This window comes from Loxodonta africana, chromosome 23, assembly GCF_030014295.1.
Source record: "Loxodonta africana isolate mLoxAfr1 chromosome 23, mLoxAfr1.hap2, whole genome shotgun sequence".
Classification (NCBI taxonomy): domain Eukaryota; kingdom Metazoa; phylum Chordata; class Mammalia; order Proboscidea; family Elephantidae; genus Loxodonta; species Loxodonta africana.
This window is the reverse complement of record NC_087364.1, coordinates 22,137,118-22,154,776: the sequence shown is the minus strand read 5'-3', so window position 1 is coordinate 22,154,776 and position 17,659 is coordinate 22,137,118. Positions and strand designations below refer to the sequence as shown.

Genomic DNA, 17,659 nt, shown 5'->3' with positions numbered 1-17,659 from the left:
GGAAAGGTAACGTGGCTTATAAGCTGTGTAGCCTTACTTTTTAAAATTTGTACCCAGCTTTTTAATTCAAAATGAGTCACATAAAGCATGAGATTGTACATATTATTTTCTTTAATTCAGTTATAGTGGAATATAACATTTACTCTAGAACTTGGGATCAAAATTCACTATATAGTACAAACACAGACTGTAGAGGGTAATATACTTCCACAAGGACCCATTTTCTGCCAGGAAGTTTAAAAGGACACCAAAACACATTATAAGGTCACACATATATACAACCGGATACATCAGAATTATACTTATTAAATGGAGTGAGTTTAGGTAGAGTTCAGCAATTTTCACTTGGCTTAAAAGCATGAAAACATTTCACAGACATACATTGAAGTGGTTTCGGATATATTGTCAAAATACATGGGGCACAAATTTCACGTAGTTGCTCTAGAAAGATCTGCTTTGATTGAACACACATGTGGACAGTTTGACTCCTGCATGATTTGTTGCAACAACAAAGGCCTTGAGGATGTATGTATGCTGCCTGCTATGTACAGAGATGATTGACTTAGATACACTTCCCAGACATAAACAGTCAAGGAATGTCACTGACGTTCTGCATGCTATCAGATAGAGGTGGAGGATGCTTACCACATTGTACAAGCTGATGGACCAATGATCAAATAGAATCTGCCCAGAAAATCCATTAACAAAGGTGAACCAAAGCTGAAAGAGAAGAAAGCTTTATATCAATGTTGACCTAAATGTATCCATATACTAAAAAGAAGAGACACAGAAGATGGAACCTTCAGCTGCTAGAGAATAGTTACTGATAGAGCCATCTCATAGTTCTTTCATAAATTGTAAGTTTCAAATGCTATATTGATATTAAAAATTATTGATGCACTTCTATAATTAATGGCATATGTCCTTATACTACAATACACCATTTTATACTAAAAAATTCACATAGTACTTGTAAAAATTCTCAACAAAATATTATCAAATCAAATCTATCAATGTATAAAAAAAATTATTTATTACAGCCAAGTGGGTTTATTCCAGGGATGCAAACCTGATTCCACATTTGAAAATCAATCTTTGTAACCCACCATACCAACAAGCTAAGAAACAAACAACAACAACAACAAAAATAATGTGATTCTGTTGTTTGACACTAAAAAAGCATTTGACAAAATCCAACACCAATTCATGATTAAAAGTTCTCGGCAAACTGGGATCAGAGGGGAATTTCCTCAATCTGATAAAGAACATTTACAAAAAAACTTATGGCTAGCATCACATTTAATGGTGAAAGACTCGTATTCAACATTGTACAGGAAGTTCTAGTAGCACAAAAAGACAAGAAAAAGAAATAAAAGACAGCAGATTGGAAGGAAAAAAAAAAACTGTCGCTATTTGCAGATGACATGATTGTCTGCATAGAATATCCCAAGGAATCTATAAAAAACTCCTAGAACTACTAAGTGGGTTCAGCAAGTTTTCAAGATACAAAACCAACCTTCACAAAACTACAATGAGATTATCACCTTATCCTCATTAGATTAGCAATGAGCAAAAAAAAAAAAAAAAAGCAAGGGGAGGGGAAACAACAAATGTTGGCTAGGTTGTGGAGAAACTGGGACCCTCATCCATTCCTGGGGGGATTGTAAAATGGCACAGCCACTGTGGAAAACAGTTTCACAGTTCCTCAAAAAGTTGCACATAGACCCACCATATGACAAGCAATCCCAGTCCTAGGTATATACACTGAAAGAGTGAAGGCAGGAATGCAAACAGAAAATTGTATGTCAGTGTTCACTGCAGCACTTTTCACAATAGCCAAAACGTGTAAACAACTGAAATATCCCTCCACAGATGACTGGATAAACAAAATACGGTACATACATGCAATGGAATATTACTCTTCATAAAGACAAATGAAGTCCTGATGCATGCCACAACATAGATGAACCTTGAAAATATGCTCAGTAAAATAAGTCAATCACAAAAGGACAAATACTGTATGATCTCACTTACATGAAATAAGCAAATATTTAGAAACCAAAGATTATTAATGGTTACCAAGGGTGGGAGGGAGGGAAAAAGGGGAAGTTTTTTTTCAGGAGGTGTCTTAGTTATCTAGTGCTGTTATAACAGACATACTACAAGTGGGTGGCTTTAACAAACAGAAATTTATTTTCTCACAATTTAGGAGGCTAGAAGTCTGAATTCAGGGTGCTGGCTCTAGGGGAAGGCTTTCTCTCTCTGTCGGCTCTGAGGAAGGTCCTTGTCTCTTTGAGCTTCTGCTCCTGGGAGATCGTCATGTGGCTTGGCATCTTTCATCTCTCCCTTGTTTAATCTCTTCTATATCTTAAGAAGATTGACTCAAGATAGACCCTGATCCTGCCTCATTAACATAATAAACACAATCTATTTCCAAATGGACTTATAAGCACAGGCAGAGGTTAGGATTTACAATACATATTTTTGGGGGATGAAATTCAATCCATAATCGGTGGTATTGAGTTTATGTGAATGGTGGTGGAATGTTTTGGATGAGGATGGCAATAATGGTGGCACAACATGAAAAATGTAATCACTGTCTTTGAGTTGTAAATGTGGAAGCTGTGTTGGTGGATGTTTTGGTGTGTAAATTTTCACTATAATAGAAAAAAAGAGAAAAAATCAATATACAAAAATCAATCACATCTTTGTGTATGAACAATGAACACAATGATGCTGAAATTAAAATCACAATACTATTTACAATCACTACAAAGAATATGAAATACTTAGGTATAAATCCAAAACAGCATGTACAGGATCAATATACTAAAAACTATAAAATGTTGATGAAACAAATCAGAGATGACTTAAATAAATGCAGAGTTATACCATCTTCATGGACTGGAAAAATCAACAAAATATGGTACATACATGCAATGGAATATTACTCTTCATAAAGAGAAATGAAGTCCTGATGCATGCCACAACATAGATGAACCTTGAAAATATGCACAAATTCTCCCCAAATCAATCTATAGATTTAATGCTAATTTCTATCAAAATCCTAGCAGAGTTTTTCTAAAATTTATATGTAAAGGCAAAGGATCTAGAAGAGTTAAGACAATTTTGAAAATAAATAAATAAAGTGGGAGGAATCACTCTGGCTGCTGCTAAGCCTTACTATGAATGAAAAAAATAAAAAAACAAACCTGCTGCCATCGAGTTGATTCTGACTTACTAGACAGCTTCAATAATCAAGACAATTTGGCAGTGGTGGAGGGATAGACATATATATCCATAAATCAGATGAAAGAACCCATAAATAGATTCACATGAATATGCTCAACTGATATTTGACAAAGGTGGAAAACCAATTCATTGGAAGAAGGATAGCCCTTTCAACAAATGGCATTGGAACAATTGGACATCGATGGGCAAAATAATTAAACACAATCTAAACCTTAGCGCTTATTCAAAAACTAAATGAAAATGGATCATGAACACATACACAAGACTGCATCTAAAACTGGTGAAATCCAAATAAGCTCTGTGGATTGTACCAATGCCAATTTCCCAGTTTTGGTTTTGCTCTAATTATGCCAGATGTTATCTTAGGGAGAAACTGGTTCAAGGGTACACGGGATCAGTCTGTACATTTTTTTTTCAACTTCTTGTGAATCTATAACTACTTAGAAATAAAAAGTTTAAAAGCTATATTTCACAGCCAATTTAAAGATTCTGTAGGTATTTTTAAGTCAGGATAGTGCTTAGAAGATTCATTGTTTACCTGCATTCCATATCCCAAACACCTATACGTGACACTCTAGAAAGAGCTTTTTTTTTCTTTCAGAAGTAATAAATGCATGACAAACTTACAGATTCTATGAAAAATGCAGTTATATGAATTTCATTTGGTTCTTTTTAAGGAAAAAATAGGACAGACTGTCTAGGACAGTGTCCACTGCTCACAGAATTTGTGTTCATGACGAGGAAGGGAGTCGGATGGAAATTTGTGGTGCTGACTACAGTGTGAGGAGCTATAGTCCACCTTCCCTGGAAACAGGAGCAGTAGTAGCAAGCTTATTTATTTATTTTGGTGTGGAAATAGTACGAATTGAATGTTTGTTTCCAGTGGCTTTAACCACCAATGCTAAGTATAGCCAGAGATACAAAAGAAAAGAGAGCATCTGACAAAATAATGCCCTTTAGTGGAAGTGATATCCCTTAGTGGAAGTATTAAGAGACAACAATAGCCTTGTGATGAAGATTCTTCATTTCAATAGGAATACAGCTAAAAGTTCTAAAAAGCAAAGATGTCACTTTGATGACTAAGATGTACCTGACCCAAGCCATGGTCTCCTCAATCACTTCATATGCATGCAAAAGCTGGGCAATGAAAAAAGAAGACAGAACAACTGATGCATTTAGGGAGCCCTGGTGGCGCAGTGGTTAAGAGCTATGGCTGCTAACCAAAAAGTCAGCAGTTCAAATCTACCAGCTGCTCCTTGGAAGCCCTATTGGGGGAGTTCTATTCTGTCCTATAGGGTCCCTATGAATCGGAATTGACTCCATAGCAACGAGTTTGGGTTTGGGTTTTGCTAGCTAAAAATATTGAATACCATGGACTCCAGAAGAATGAACAAATCCATCTTAGAAGAAATAAAACTGAAATGCTCCTTAGAAGCGAGGAAAGTGGAACTTCATCTTGCTTACTTTGGATGCGTCATCGGGAAAGACCAATTGCTAGAAAAGTACATCATGTTTGGTAAAGTAGAGAGCCATTGAAAATGAGGAAAACCCTCAATGAGATGAATTGACAACACAATAGCTACAACAACGGACTCAAACATACCAGTGATCACGAAGATGGAGCAGGACCAGGCAGTGTTTCGTTCTGTTACACATAAGGTCACCATGAGCCGGAGCCCACTTGACAGCAACTAACAGCTAAAAAGGCCTAGATGTTTCTGAGGTGTTTAATCACCGCAAGGATCAAGGGCAGGAAAGATGGACTCCAGTTCTCAACAGGCTAGTTTTACCACACAGTATAAATATGTCATCATGATGTCATAACATCTTTTACTTGACCACTTTTGTGTGAAAAAAAAACTTAAAGCAGGACTATTAAGACATAAATACAAAAAAATTTAAATTACCAGGCCTGATGTCAAAGAGAAGCCCTACCTCCTCAGTGAAAGAAAGCTTATCTCCTTTCTTACCTCAACAACATATAATACCACGTTCTTGTAGAAACAGTACAATATGCATTTGGTCACTCGAATATAATTCCAAGATCCATGAACCAATAGAAGTTTCTCCAAGTAACTAAACTAAAAGACAGAAACAAGAGTCAATTCAAGTTCAAACTAACCTATTCGTTAGTGACAAAAACATGGAAAATGGTGCTTTCCAATATTTCAAGCCTCAGCAGGTCCTATGTATAGACATACAACATAGAAGGAGAGCAGAACAAAACCAATTCTGTAGACAGCTGACATGGCAGTTCACTCCAAGGGGATTGTTTAAAGCCTCATAAAATTATCTTCTCTGGTTGTCCAAAAAACATTGAATATACCCTTTTATCAAAATTTTTATTGTGCTTTAAGTGAAAGTTTACAAATCAAGTCAGTCTCTCGAAAACAATTTGTATACACCTTGCTATATACTCCTTTTTTTTTTATATATATACTCCTAGTTGCTCTCTCCCTAATGAGACAGCATATTCCTTCCCTCCAGTCTCTATTTTCGTGTCCATTTGGCCAGCTTCTGACCCCCAAATATACCTTTTTATGCTCACTAAGTGGTGCTTGACTTTTCAGTTGTCACATGCAAGGCTTTTATTTTAATCTGGTAGACATTTAGAAACTAAGTCATGAGAAAGGGTCAGATTATTTAGTGAAAATATCCTGTCAGAAATGAGAAACTCAGGCTCACTCAGTAATCTTTCTGTAGGGTCAGGTGAAGTAACTAAGCAAGTGAAGTAACTAAAGGGTCAGCTCCCCATTTGTTATAATAAATAAATAAATAAAATTTCATTTCCCACACACTTATCTTCTAACATAAGATATAGTTTATTAATTTATTACAATTATTGGTTTCTGTTTTGCCTCCCCTTTATGAGGGCAGGAGTCCCTGGTTGGCACCAACAGTTAAGTGTTCGGCTGCTACCCAAAAGTTTGGCAGTCCGAGTCTACCCAGAGACACCTCAGAAGAAAGGCCTGGCGACCTACTTCCAAAAAGTCAACCACTGAAAACCCTATGGAGCGTAGTTCTACTCTCATAGGCATGGAGTCGACTCAACGACAACGGGTTTTGTTTCAGTAATGACTGGGATGACAAATCTAATCAATATCTCCAGTCCCCCAGATTATAAGATTGTCTGGTTCCATTCATCAATTAAGAAACAGCTGTATTAATGGGAATTTCCTTTAACACCTCAACCAAAATCAAATCCATTTCTGTTGAGTCGATTAGTCATAGCAACCCTACAGGAGACAGTAGAACTGCCCCTCCGGGTTTCCAAGGCTGTAAATCTTTATGGAAACAGACTGCCACATCTTTCTCCTGAGGAGTGGGCTGTGAGTTTGAACTGCTGACCTTTCTGTTAGCAGCTGACCGTTTAACCACTGTGCCACCAAGACTCCTTTCCTTTAACAAGATGGTAGTAATTTTGCCTGAGGAAGACAGAAAATGAAAGATATTAAGGGAATACTGTATTTTTACAGCAAAAAATATTTGCATAGCAGCACTTACAAAAATACCTCTGGGGGGAGGGCACAGTTGGCAAGCAAACATAGAAGGCATGTGCGTAAAAATATGGCATATCTTGGTTTAAGAGATATCACTTTATAAGTGAATAAAAGATGACATTGTTTTGGTAAGCAACTTGCTTGGCTCCTGACTTCAAGGTCATTAAGGGCGAAGGATGGCAGCTGCCCCCAGAATCAGCCCATGGCAGCCACACCAGACAAATACCATGGTCACATATGTAAACACACAGGAGCTGTAAATCACTGGGCCATGACTCTTCTTCAATGCCTGACAAGAAGCAGAGCCCCCTTCAAAAACAAAAAGGAGATGGGGAGATTATATGTCTTGAAGAATTGTTTATCAAGAGACACCACAAAGCAAAGCACGTAATACAGTTTTGGAGAGATTGGGTATTGAGAGATTATTCTTAGGAGGGCTCTAGATTCTTGGTGGCAGCAGTTTGACCAGGGAAAACTTTACTGCCCCAAAATGTGTAAGAGAAAACCAGAGAGAACCTCGAATGTGCTGACAGGCTGGCTATATAAAACCTCAGGGTAGACTGGAGGTCTTACGAAAGCCTGCCTGCCCAGTTGTTCACCCGGCTCTGACCTGTGCGATGGCGTAGTCTGAGTTGTTGGCGGCCTGCATGCCCTCGTTGCCACTGATGCCCACGCCCACGTGGGCAGTCTGGATCATCCCCACATCATTGGCCCCATCGCCCACGGCAAGGGTAATTGCTCCTACATGCCTCTTGACCATGTCCACTATTTCAGCCTTCTGGAGGGGAGATAACCTAAAAACAAACACAGAAACAAATACCTCTTTTCTTGTTTTGTTTCACATTGTTCCAAAAGTCTTTACATAGGAGTTAGCAGTAAGCTACATGTTGTTGTTATTGTTAATTGCCATCAAGCTAGCTCCAACTCGTGGTGACCCCATGTAGAACAGAAAAAAACATTGCCCGGTCCTGTGCCATCTTCACAATTGTTGGTATGCTCAAGTCCATTGTGGCCCCTGTGTATTTTGAGTGCCTTCCAATCTAGAAGGCTCATCTTCCAGCACTATACTAGACAATGTCTTTCTATAATCCATAGAGATTTCATTGTCTAATTTTCAGAAGCAGATTTCCAGGCAGGCCTTTCTTCCTAGTTTGTCTTAGTCTGGAAGCACCATTGAAACCTGTCCACCATGGGTAACTCTGCTGGTACTTGAAATACTGGTGTAATAACTTCCAACACTGTAACAACACACAAGACACCACAGTAAAACAAACTGACAGGTGGTGGAATTTCAATGGCAGTTACTCAACCCTTTGGGAAAATCAGCAAAATTGGTAAAGCCCTAGCTAAGTTGATCAAGGAAAGAAAGATATATACAGAGAAAAATCAGAGAAAGAGAGAGAGATGAGAAATATGAGGAAGGAAAGAAGGGACTTCACAGTAGATAACACTGAAATTGGAAGAATAATGAAGGAATATTATGAAAAATTTTACGCCAACAGATTTGAGAACTAGGTACAATGGACAAATTTCTTTTCTTTTTTTTAAATATTTTATTGTACTTTTGATGAAGATACACACAGCAATACACACTCCCATTCAATAATTTCTACACATAATGTTTAGTTACATTGGTTACATTCTTCACATTGACTTCCTCTCCATATGAAAGATCTATGACTACATTATTTAGTCCCTCTTTTTTGTTTCAATGTCATCATCTTTTACGTGTTGATGTCTCTGTTTTCCTATTTTCAGCGTTTTAGCTTTGAGCTATTTGTTACTTCCCTACCTTGGTTGATATCTGGTTGTTCTGTCCTGTGTTGTAGTCTTGGGTTTTTATCTGATGTTATTTATTTTCTAACCAGAAGACTCCCTTTAGTATTTCTTGTAATTTTGGTTTGGTTGTTACAAATTCTGTAAAATTCTGTTTATCTGGAAATATCCTAACTCTACTTTCATATTTGAGAGACAGTTTTGCTAGATATATAATTTTTGGCTGGCAATTTTTTTCCTTCAAGGCTTTATATATGTCATCCCATTGTCTTCTTGCCTGCATGGTATCTGCTGAGTAGTCTGAGCTTAGTCTTATTGACTCTCCTTTGTAGGTGACTTTTTGTTTATCCCTAGCTGCTCTTAAAATTCTCTATTTTTGGTTTTGGCAAATTTGATTATAATATTTCTTGGTAACTTACTTTGGAGATCTACTTTGTGTGGGGTTCGATGAGCATCTTGGATAGATATCATCTCATCTTTCATGATATCAGGGAAGTTTTCTGACAAAATCTTCAACAGTTCTGTCTGTATTTTCTGTTATCCCCCTCTGTTCTGGTACTCCAAACACATGTAGGTTATTCCTTTTCGTAGAGTTCCACATAATTCTTAGGGTTTCTTCATTTTTTTTAATTCTTTTTTCTGATTTTTCTTCAAATATGTTGGTGCTAAGTGCTTTATCTTCAATCTCACTAATTCTGACTTCCATTTTCTCATTTCTGCTTCTATGACTTTTCACTGAGTTGTCTAATTCTGAAATTTTATTGCTAATCTTTTGGATGTTTGTTTGTTGTCTCTCTATGGATTTTTGCAGCATGTTAAATTTGTCATTATGCTCTTGTATAACCTTCCTAAGTTCCTCTATTGCTTTGTCTGTGTGTTCCTTGGCTTGTTCTGTGTTTTGTCTGACCTCCTTCCTGATCTCTTGAAGAGTACTGTATATTAATCTTTTGAATTCTACCTCTGGTAATCCCAAGAATGTCTCTTCTTTCAGAGAGTTTCTCAATTCTTTGTTTTGGGTGCTTGCTGTAGCCATCGTGGTCTGCCTCTTTATGTGATTTGACATTGACTGTTGTCTGTGAGCAATCAATAAGTTATTATATTTATTTATTTTATGTTTGCTTACTGTGTCCTAGCTTCTTGTTTTGTTTTGTTTTGATATGCCCAAATAGGCTGGTCATGTGATCTAGTTTGATTACTGGCACCTTTGAAGCTCTCATGTTCCGTCTCCAGGTGGTTAGAGCTGTTACTAGATGCGTGAGCCCAGGAGTACATTTACTTTTCTTGTAGGGATTTGGCTAAGGTGTCCAAGTAAACGGTCACTGAGTGTGTGGTGCAGGCTCTTACCTATAGTCCTAGATGGGCAGGGGTGATTGGAGTAGGTACAGGTGTCTGCCTACAGTAGGGGGTCATGTGCTGAGTGAGGCAGGGGGCTGACAGCTGTACCTGAGTGTCTGGGAAGAAAGCATGTCCCTGTTCCCTTCAGCATGTAGGTAGGTGGGTTTTGCAGCTGGATTATGGGTGCTAAATGCTGTTTGCTGTAAGAACCAGGAGGCACAACTTATTCTCAGACTCCTGTCATGGGTGGCTAGGTGGCATGGGTGGAGGCACCAGTCCTCAGGCCCCTGATGTGGTTAGGTGAAGACCCTGCTTAATGGGCAGAGTGGTGTCAATTGTCACAAATCTCCCACTCCACCTTGTAGCTGATACAGTTGAAAATAGGCTTCAGGTATACACCCTGTTGTACTGTGCTAATGAGTGCCTAAGCTGTTGAAATTGGCCCACACAGGTCTATGCAGGGGTGAAAGGCATTCAAATTCCGTGGACCCCTTATGCCTGTGCCTAGGCAAAGGGGCTGTGGCTGCCCTGAGTTCCTAGCTTAGGGGAGCTGGCAGACTATTTTTTCCTGTTTGTTAATTTGATCACTCTCCAAAGCTGGGAGAATGGTTCAGGTCACGTGACAGGTTCTGCTTTCAGCCCACGGGATGTGGCAATCACTGAAGCCAGCCCAGGACCTGGTGCAGAGTGGGGAGGGAGTAGGTAAATGGGAGAGAGGTTCTTCCCAAAGGAGGTGTTTTTTGATCCATGTGGTAGGTTAGACACACGTACTTATCTTTTGTTGACTGAATGCTGCTTTTCACTGGTTCAGAGGCTTGAGTAGACTCTCTACCACTTGGTCTCTCCTGATGTGGAAAAGCATCCCAAGTGCCACTATTTGCCTCACCACACACACCAGCCAATCCAGCAGGGTGCTGGTTCCTGCCAAGTCAGGTCTGGCAACTCCTCGCTGCTTCTGAACCATCTCTCTCTCCCCCCGCCACTCAGTACAATTCCTCAACTTTGTCTTTGTTGTTCAGGGCTCCTAGATTTTCAAATAGAATTGATTCACTTGTTTTTCTGGGTCTTTGTTGTAAGAGGAACCACAGGAAGAGTCTGACTATTCTGCCTTCTTGGCCCCACCTCTTTGATCCTATTTTTTCTTCTATGATCTTTATAGTTTTTCATTTTATTCTTAGGTCTTTGATCCATTTTGAATTAGCTTTTGTGTATGGTGTGTGGTATGGCTCCTGTTTCACGTTTTTGCAGATGGACATCCAGTTTTGCCAGCACCATTTGTTAAAAAGACTGACTTTTCCCCAATTGACAGACAGACTCTGGGCCTTTGTTGAGGATCAGGTGACTGTAAGTGGTTGGGTTTACAGCTGGGTTTTCAATTCTGTTCCATTGATCAATGTATCTGTCATTGTACCAGTACCAGCCTGTTTTGACTACTATAGCTGTATAGTAGATTCCGAGGTCAGGTCACATGAGTCTTCTCACTTTATTCTTCTTCAATAGTGCTTTACTTATCCGTGGCCTCTTCCTTTCCATATAGCATTAATGATTAGTTTTTCCATCTCTTTAAAGACTGCTGTTGGTATTTAGATCAGGATTGCATTGTATTTGTAGATTTTTGGGGTAGAATTGACATTTTCACAGTGTTGGGTCTACCTATTCATGAGCATGGTATGTTTTTCCATTTATGTAGATCTCTTTTGGTTTCTTGCAGTAGTGTTTTGTAGCTGTTTTTGTATAGTTTTTTTAATATGCTTGGTTAGATTTATTCCTAAGTTTTTTTTTTTAGGGGCTACTATAAATGGTATTGTTTTCCTGATTTCCTTTTTGTCATTCTCTTTATTGGTGTATGAAATCCAACTGATTTTGGACAAATTTCTTGAAAGACACAAATTACCAAAACTGACTCAAGAAGTAGAAAATATCTGCTAGAGAAACTGAATTGCTAATCAAAACTTCCCCACAAAGAAAATACCAGGCCCAGATGGCTTCAACAGTGAATTATATCAAACATTTCAAGAAGAAATAATACTAATACCACAGAAACTGTTTTAAAAAATAGAGGATAAAATAATACTTTTTGATTCATATTATAAGGCCAGAATGATCCTGATGATACCAAAGCCTGTCAAATACATCGAAAGAAATAAAACCAGACAAATATCTTTCATGGATATAGATTAAAACCATTTAATAAAATGTTACTAGAATATGTAGAAAAATAGTAAAATTTTAAAGCCATAAAGAAATTTAGAGACGTAGTCTGCTCTCCATCCCTGCTGCCATACCCTCTTTTAAGTTAAAGATTTCAGCCAATTGCATACCAAATTGATTTCTTCAGTTTAGAATATAGCTCAGTGATGAATTTCAATTTTGTATTCATTTATTTTTACTGTTCATTTAATGGGGACATTTAAACTTACTGAGTTTGTAAATGAAGAATATAAGGTACTGAATTACCAAAACCTAGTTTTTTGTTTTTTGGGGGTTTTTTTAGGTAAATGTGCAGTGGTTAAGTGCTCAGCTGCCAACCAAACGATTGGTGGTTAGAATCCACTCAGTGGTTCCCTGGGAGAAAGACCTGGTGATCTGCTTCTGTAAAAATTACAGCCTCGATAACCCTATGGGACATTTCTGTTCTGTCACACGGGGTCACACAAAATAATTCAGAGTTAGTATCATCGTTGTGTTTGGCCAATAAGGAGCCCTAAAAACACTGGAAGGAGGAAGGAGAGTTTTTCTCCTGGCTTCTCCCCATCATTTGTCTTCCCCAGTTGTGTCTTTACTGCAGCTCACTACTGCAGGACTCTCTCCTTTCGGTTTCTAATAACCACTTCTTCCTCTTATCCCTTTGTTTGTCAATGGATGCTTGGGTCATTTCCACCTTTTGGCTATTGTGAATAATGCTGCTGTGAACCTTGGTGTACAAGTACCTATCTGAATCCCTGCTTTGAGTTGTTTTGGGTATATACGTAGAGTGGAATTGCTGGACGTAAGACAGATTTGAATTCAGCTTTTCGACGTTTGCAACTCAAAGAGTTCTGATAGAAAACTAGGTCACAAAGAGTCCTGAAGACTACACTAAAAACATGATGGGTCAGAGTCCAGTGAAGAACAGAAGTGCTGTGGTTTTTAATTGATGATGAATGAAGGTGAACACAAAGGGACATCTAACTAAGGAAAAGATTTGAAGTGTACTGTGTACCTCATGAGTTGAGGAGCATGCTTATAGGAATATTTCGAAGTTCAAAGCATTAATATGTTTCAGTAATTGGTCCATTTTAACATTTTGAAGATCAAGAAGTCCCTGTATATTCAGTTTAATTATTTTCTCAATTCCGGCCATCTTTGTTGTAGATTATCTGCTTTTTTACAAATCAAATTTGCTGACACACACCAATACTTGTAATTTCATTCTTCTCTAGGTATCGATGGATTTTTTTTCCAGATTTGCTCCTCACTATAAATAAACTTAGGACCTTTGTTCTTACTGAAGACTTCTTTCATCTTGTTATAGATCAGTAACCAATTTCCATTAAAAATTATAAGCTGCTTTCTAGTAAATCTTAACAGTTAAATTCAAGTCTTTTCACTTCTGCTCGATCATGTATTTTCCCAATAAGGAATTTTGCCTCTGCTAAAAGTTACATTGCATTTCCGTGTCTGTATTTTCATTACCTAAACAATATTAAATATAGCAAGAAAAATAAAACAGGGAATATGTTCTTACCTACAACACAATACTACTCTACAAGAGATGGCCAAATTTAGGAAGTCCCTCTTAATTTTAAAATGCAGGGCATGCTTCAATGTTTCACCATCAATGATTAGAGCCAGATCATTTTCTTGACCCAACAAGGCTCCAAGATCTTCACAGTTCTGATTAATTGCTTTCCGTGCTGCCTAAAAGAGAGAAAGGGGGAAAAAAAAACTCGACTTACATCAGAACTGACTTACAACAGTCATTGGAACAGAACGCTGTTGTAAGTCTGGGAGTACCTGTATTAAATTCTCCAACTATTATAGTAGAACTGTCTAGTTCTCCTTTCAGTTTTTTCACAGTTTACTTCACATAATTTGGGGCTCTGACATTAGATGCATACATATTTATAATTGTTATATTGTCTTGGTAAATTGACCTTTTTATCATTATATAATGCCCGGTTGTCTTTTGGCTACTATTTGCATGGAGTTTTTTTTTCCATCCTTTCACTTTCAACCTATTTGTGTCTTTGAGCCTAGGATGTGTCTCTTGTAGAACACATACAGTTGGATCATGTTTTTTTAATATTGCCTGCCCCTCTCTGCCTTTGATTGATGCATTTAATCCATTTATATTCCTGGTAATTACCACTTAGGAAGGACCTACTTCTGCAATTTTTTTTTGTTTTTTATGTGTCTTATACCTTCTTTGTCCTTCATGTCCTCCAATATTGTCAATATTGGTGTTTTGTTGATATTTTGTAATAAGCTATTTAGATATTCTTCTTCTCTCCTTTTGTATATACCTTTTAGTTATTCTCTTTGTGATTACTATAAGAATTACATTTAACATCTTACATTTTTAACAACCTTGTTTAATTAATATTAATTTAACTTCAGTAAAAAAAAAAAAAAAACTCTATTCCTATACAGCTCGGCCCCTCCTCAGCTGTTTATCTTGTTGTTTTTACCTATTACATCCTTATACATCATGTACCCTGTAACATAAATTTATACTTATTTTTTATGTATTTGTCATTACAAAATGTGAAGGCCATAACAACTAAAATTACTAACTAAAAATACCTTAAATCTGGTCCTTGTACTTGCCCATGAAATTTCCAGTAATGGAAATCTTTTATTCTATGTACTGATTTGAATTACTGTCTAGTGTTCTTTCCTTTCCATCTGAAGGACTCCTTCTACCATTTCTTGTAGGGCAGGTCTGATGGTAACAAACTCCCACAGGTTTTCTTAATCTGGGAATTCTTCTGCCCTCAGTCTTTAAGGATATTTTTGCCAGATATGGTATTCTTGGAAACCCTGGTGGCGTAGTTGTTAAGTGCTATGGGTGATATCCAAATGGTTGGCAGTTCAAATGCACCAGGCACTCTTGGAAACTTTGTGGGGCAGTTCTACTTTGTCCTATAGGGTCGCTATGAGTTGGAATTGACTTGACAACAATGGGTTCTTTTTTGTGGCATTCTTGGTTGAAAGTGCTTTTCTTTCAACACTTCAAAAATGTAATTCCACTACCTTCTGGCCTTTGATGTTTCTGAGGAGAAATTGGCACTTAATCTTGTTGGGTATCCTTTGTATGTGACAATCTGCTTCTTTTTTATTGCTTTCAAAATTTTCCTTACCTTTAGTTTCATTAAAATGTGTCTTGCTGTGTATCTTTTAGAGTTTATCCTACTTGGAGTTTGTTGAACTTCTTAAATTTTCGGATTCATGTCCTTCATCAGATTTAAGAGGTTTTCAGCCATTGTTTCTTCAAATATTCATTCTGTTCCATTCTCTCTCATCTCCTTCTGGGATTCCTATGATGTGTATCTTAGTTTACATGATGGTATCCTACATTTCCATTAGGCAGTCTTGCAGTCTTGAGCATTCTCTCTCATTACTCCTCAGACTGTATGATATTTATTACCTTATACTCTACTTTGCTCATTCTTTTTCTGCCAGCTCAGATCAGCTCTTAAGTCCTTCCAATGAGTTTTTCATTTCAGTTATTGTATCATTCAGTTCCAGTATTTGTTTGCTTTCATTTTACAGTGTCTATTTCTTTATTTACATTCTCATTTGTTCATGCATTGTTTTTCTTATTTCTTTTAGTTCTTTGCTCATGTTTTCCTTTAGTTCCTCGAGCATGTTTAATATTGTTGTATTATATTCTTCTAATATGTTTATTATCTGAGCTTCCATAAAGATAATGTCTTCTTTCATCTTGTTCTTTTGAATGGGCCGTTTCTGTTTTATTCCTTTTTTTTTCTTTTGTGTGTGTGTTTGTGTATTTGTGCCTTATTTTTGTTCTTGTTGTTGTTGAAACTGGGACATTAGAATATTACAATGTGTTAGCTTTCTCAATTCCCCCACATACCCAGTGCTTGAAAAAGCACTAATTTCTGCAAGAAACTCTTAGGAGGTCACAGCTTTTAGTCTTTGCTCACCGCTCCCTCCTCCACCCTGGAAGGGCTCCAATTCAGGCTAGGCCAAAGTTTTAGTCCTTTAGGCAGCTCCTAGACTAATCAGAAAATACACACTGATCAGTCTTCCCTCAGGCTGGCACAATCTTCAGTCTTTGCTCTTCACTACCTCATCTGATGTACAAGAGCTCTGGTTCATGCCAGACCTAGGTTTCAGTCCTTCAGGCTACTCTCAGACTTGTCAGAATATACACCCTATATAGTCTTCCAGTGAGATCTGTCCTACTTACTTCATAGTCAGATATCGAGTCCCCTCCTAGTGCACGGGGGATCATGGGTTGACTGAGGCTGCAACTGGGGATCCTCTTCAGCCATCTGGCTGAGGTACTGGGGGGAAGGGACAAAGATACTGGAAAAAGAGATCTATCATTTAAAATTTGTCCTTTTACTGTTTTAAATTTCATCTACTTGCCACCATCCTTTGTCTACTTTTTCAGAGTCCTTACAGGGTTGAGTACAGATTCCCAGTTGCTTTTCTTGTTGTTCATATGGGGAGAATAAGGATCTTTGACCTGTTCATGCCACTATCTTCATAGAAGTTGCCATTTAATTTTTAAGGGCAAGGATATTCAATATTTTATCTCACATTTCTCTCATTATTACAATATAAATGTCATCCATTGAACTTTCATTAAAGACTGCTGTACGAACAAAGAATTTTTTTTTTTCTTCTTAAAATAAAGGATGAGATCTAGGTCCTGGTTTGGGTAGTATAAAGGACTAGCTTCAAGACTAAGATCAAGAATTATCAGAGCAGAAATAGTCAGAACCAGAGATGGCCTAGAATGGAATATCAGTAGAATTTGCACGGTCAAATGGAAAGAATCCCATTTCTAGCTGAAGCGCTCCCTTTATCATTTCTTGTAGGGCAGTTTTGGTGGTAACAAACTCTCACAGCTTTTCTTAGAGAAGAATCATGGGAAACACCTAGACTTTCTAATGGATCTAAAGTGGGAATTCAAGGCAACCTCATATAGATTTTAAGGGACATGGCAATCAAAAGTGACAAGTGGGCTACACTCATCTTAAATATAATTTTTTTAAAAAACCACTTACTTCAAATGAATGCGCATTCAACCGAATACGAGGCATTTGACCTGATATCAGTTTGCAGGAATATGCTAGAGGGAGAGAAATAACAACGTCATATTTGATGACTCAAAGCCTCCCATGTGATTTTTTTTTAAAGGAGCTGTTTATTTATTTCATCATGCTCATTATCTCATGACTATTTCAAAACAACTTGAATAGAAATGGTTGAGAGGATGTATATAATTAGTGGCTAAATCTGTACTTTTAAATATCTGTGGATTTTTATTTTTACTATTTTTCTATGACATGAGCTCAGGTTCATGCTTTGTAATAATACCAAGTCTTCAAGAAAGGCAAATTCTGTTGTATCAAAACTGCTATATAAACAGTATTATACCTAGTATACTAATAAAATCCTAGGTATTATTAAAAGAAACTCATACAAGTCTCATAATAGCAGTCAATATGATAATGAATTTATAAGCCTCAAGAAAAATTTATTGTGAAAATTTCAAGTCATTTCCATTAAAAAAAAATTAAGCTGGTAAATTATAGAGAGGAAAAAAGGCAGAGTTAGAC

General features: G+C 37.4%; 1 protein-coding gene across 1 annotated transcript in view; it reads right to left on the bottom strand.

The window, feature by feature from the left end:
- Window positions 1-17,659, bottom strand: part of LOC100665810 (phospholipid-transporting ATPase IB) — a 267,082-nt gene that overhangs the window by 34,818 nt on the left and 214,605 nt on the right. Inside the window, exons 24-28 of the mRNA XM_064275196.1 lie at window positions 17,101-17,169; window positions 13,591-13,759; window positions 7,363-7,546; window positions 5,223-5,333; window positions 646-720 (exon numbers count right to left, since the gene is read on the bottom strand). Of these exons, the coding sequence (XP_064131266.1) occupies window positions 646-720; window positions 5,223-5,333; window positions 7,363-7,546; window positions 13,591-13,759; window positions 17,101-17,169 (608 nt within the window). The remainder of the gene's footprint in view (window positions 1-645; window positions 721-5,222; window positions 5,334-7,362; window positions 7,547-13,590; window positions 13,760-17,100; window positions 17,170-17,659) is intronic.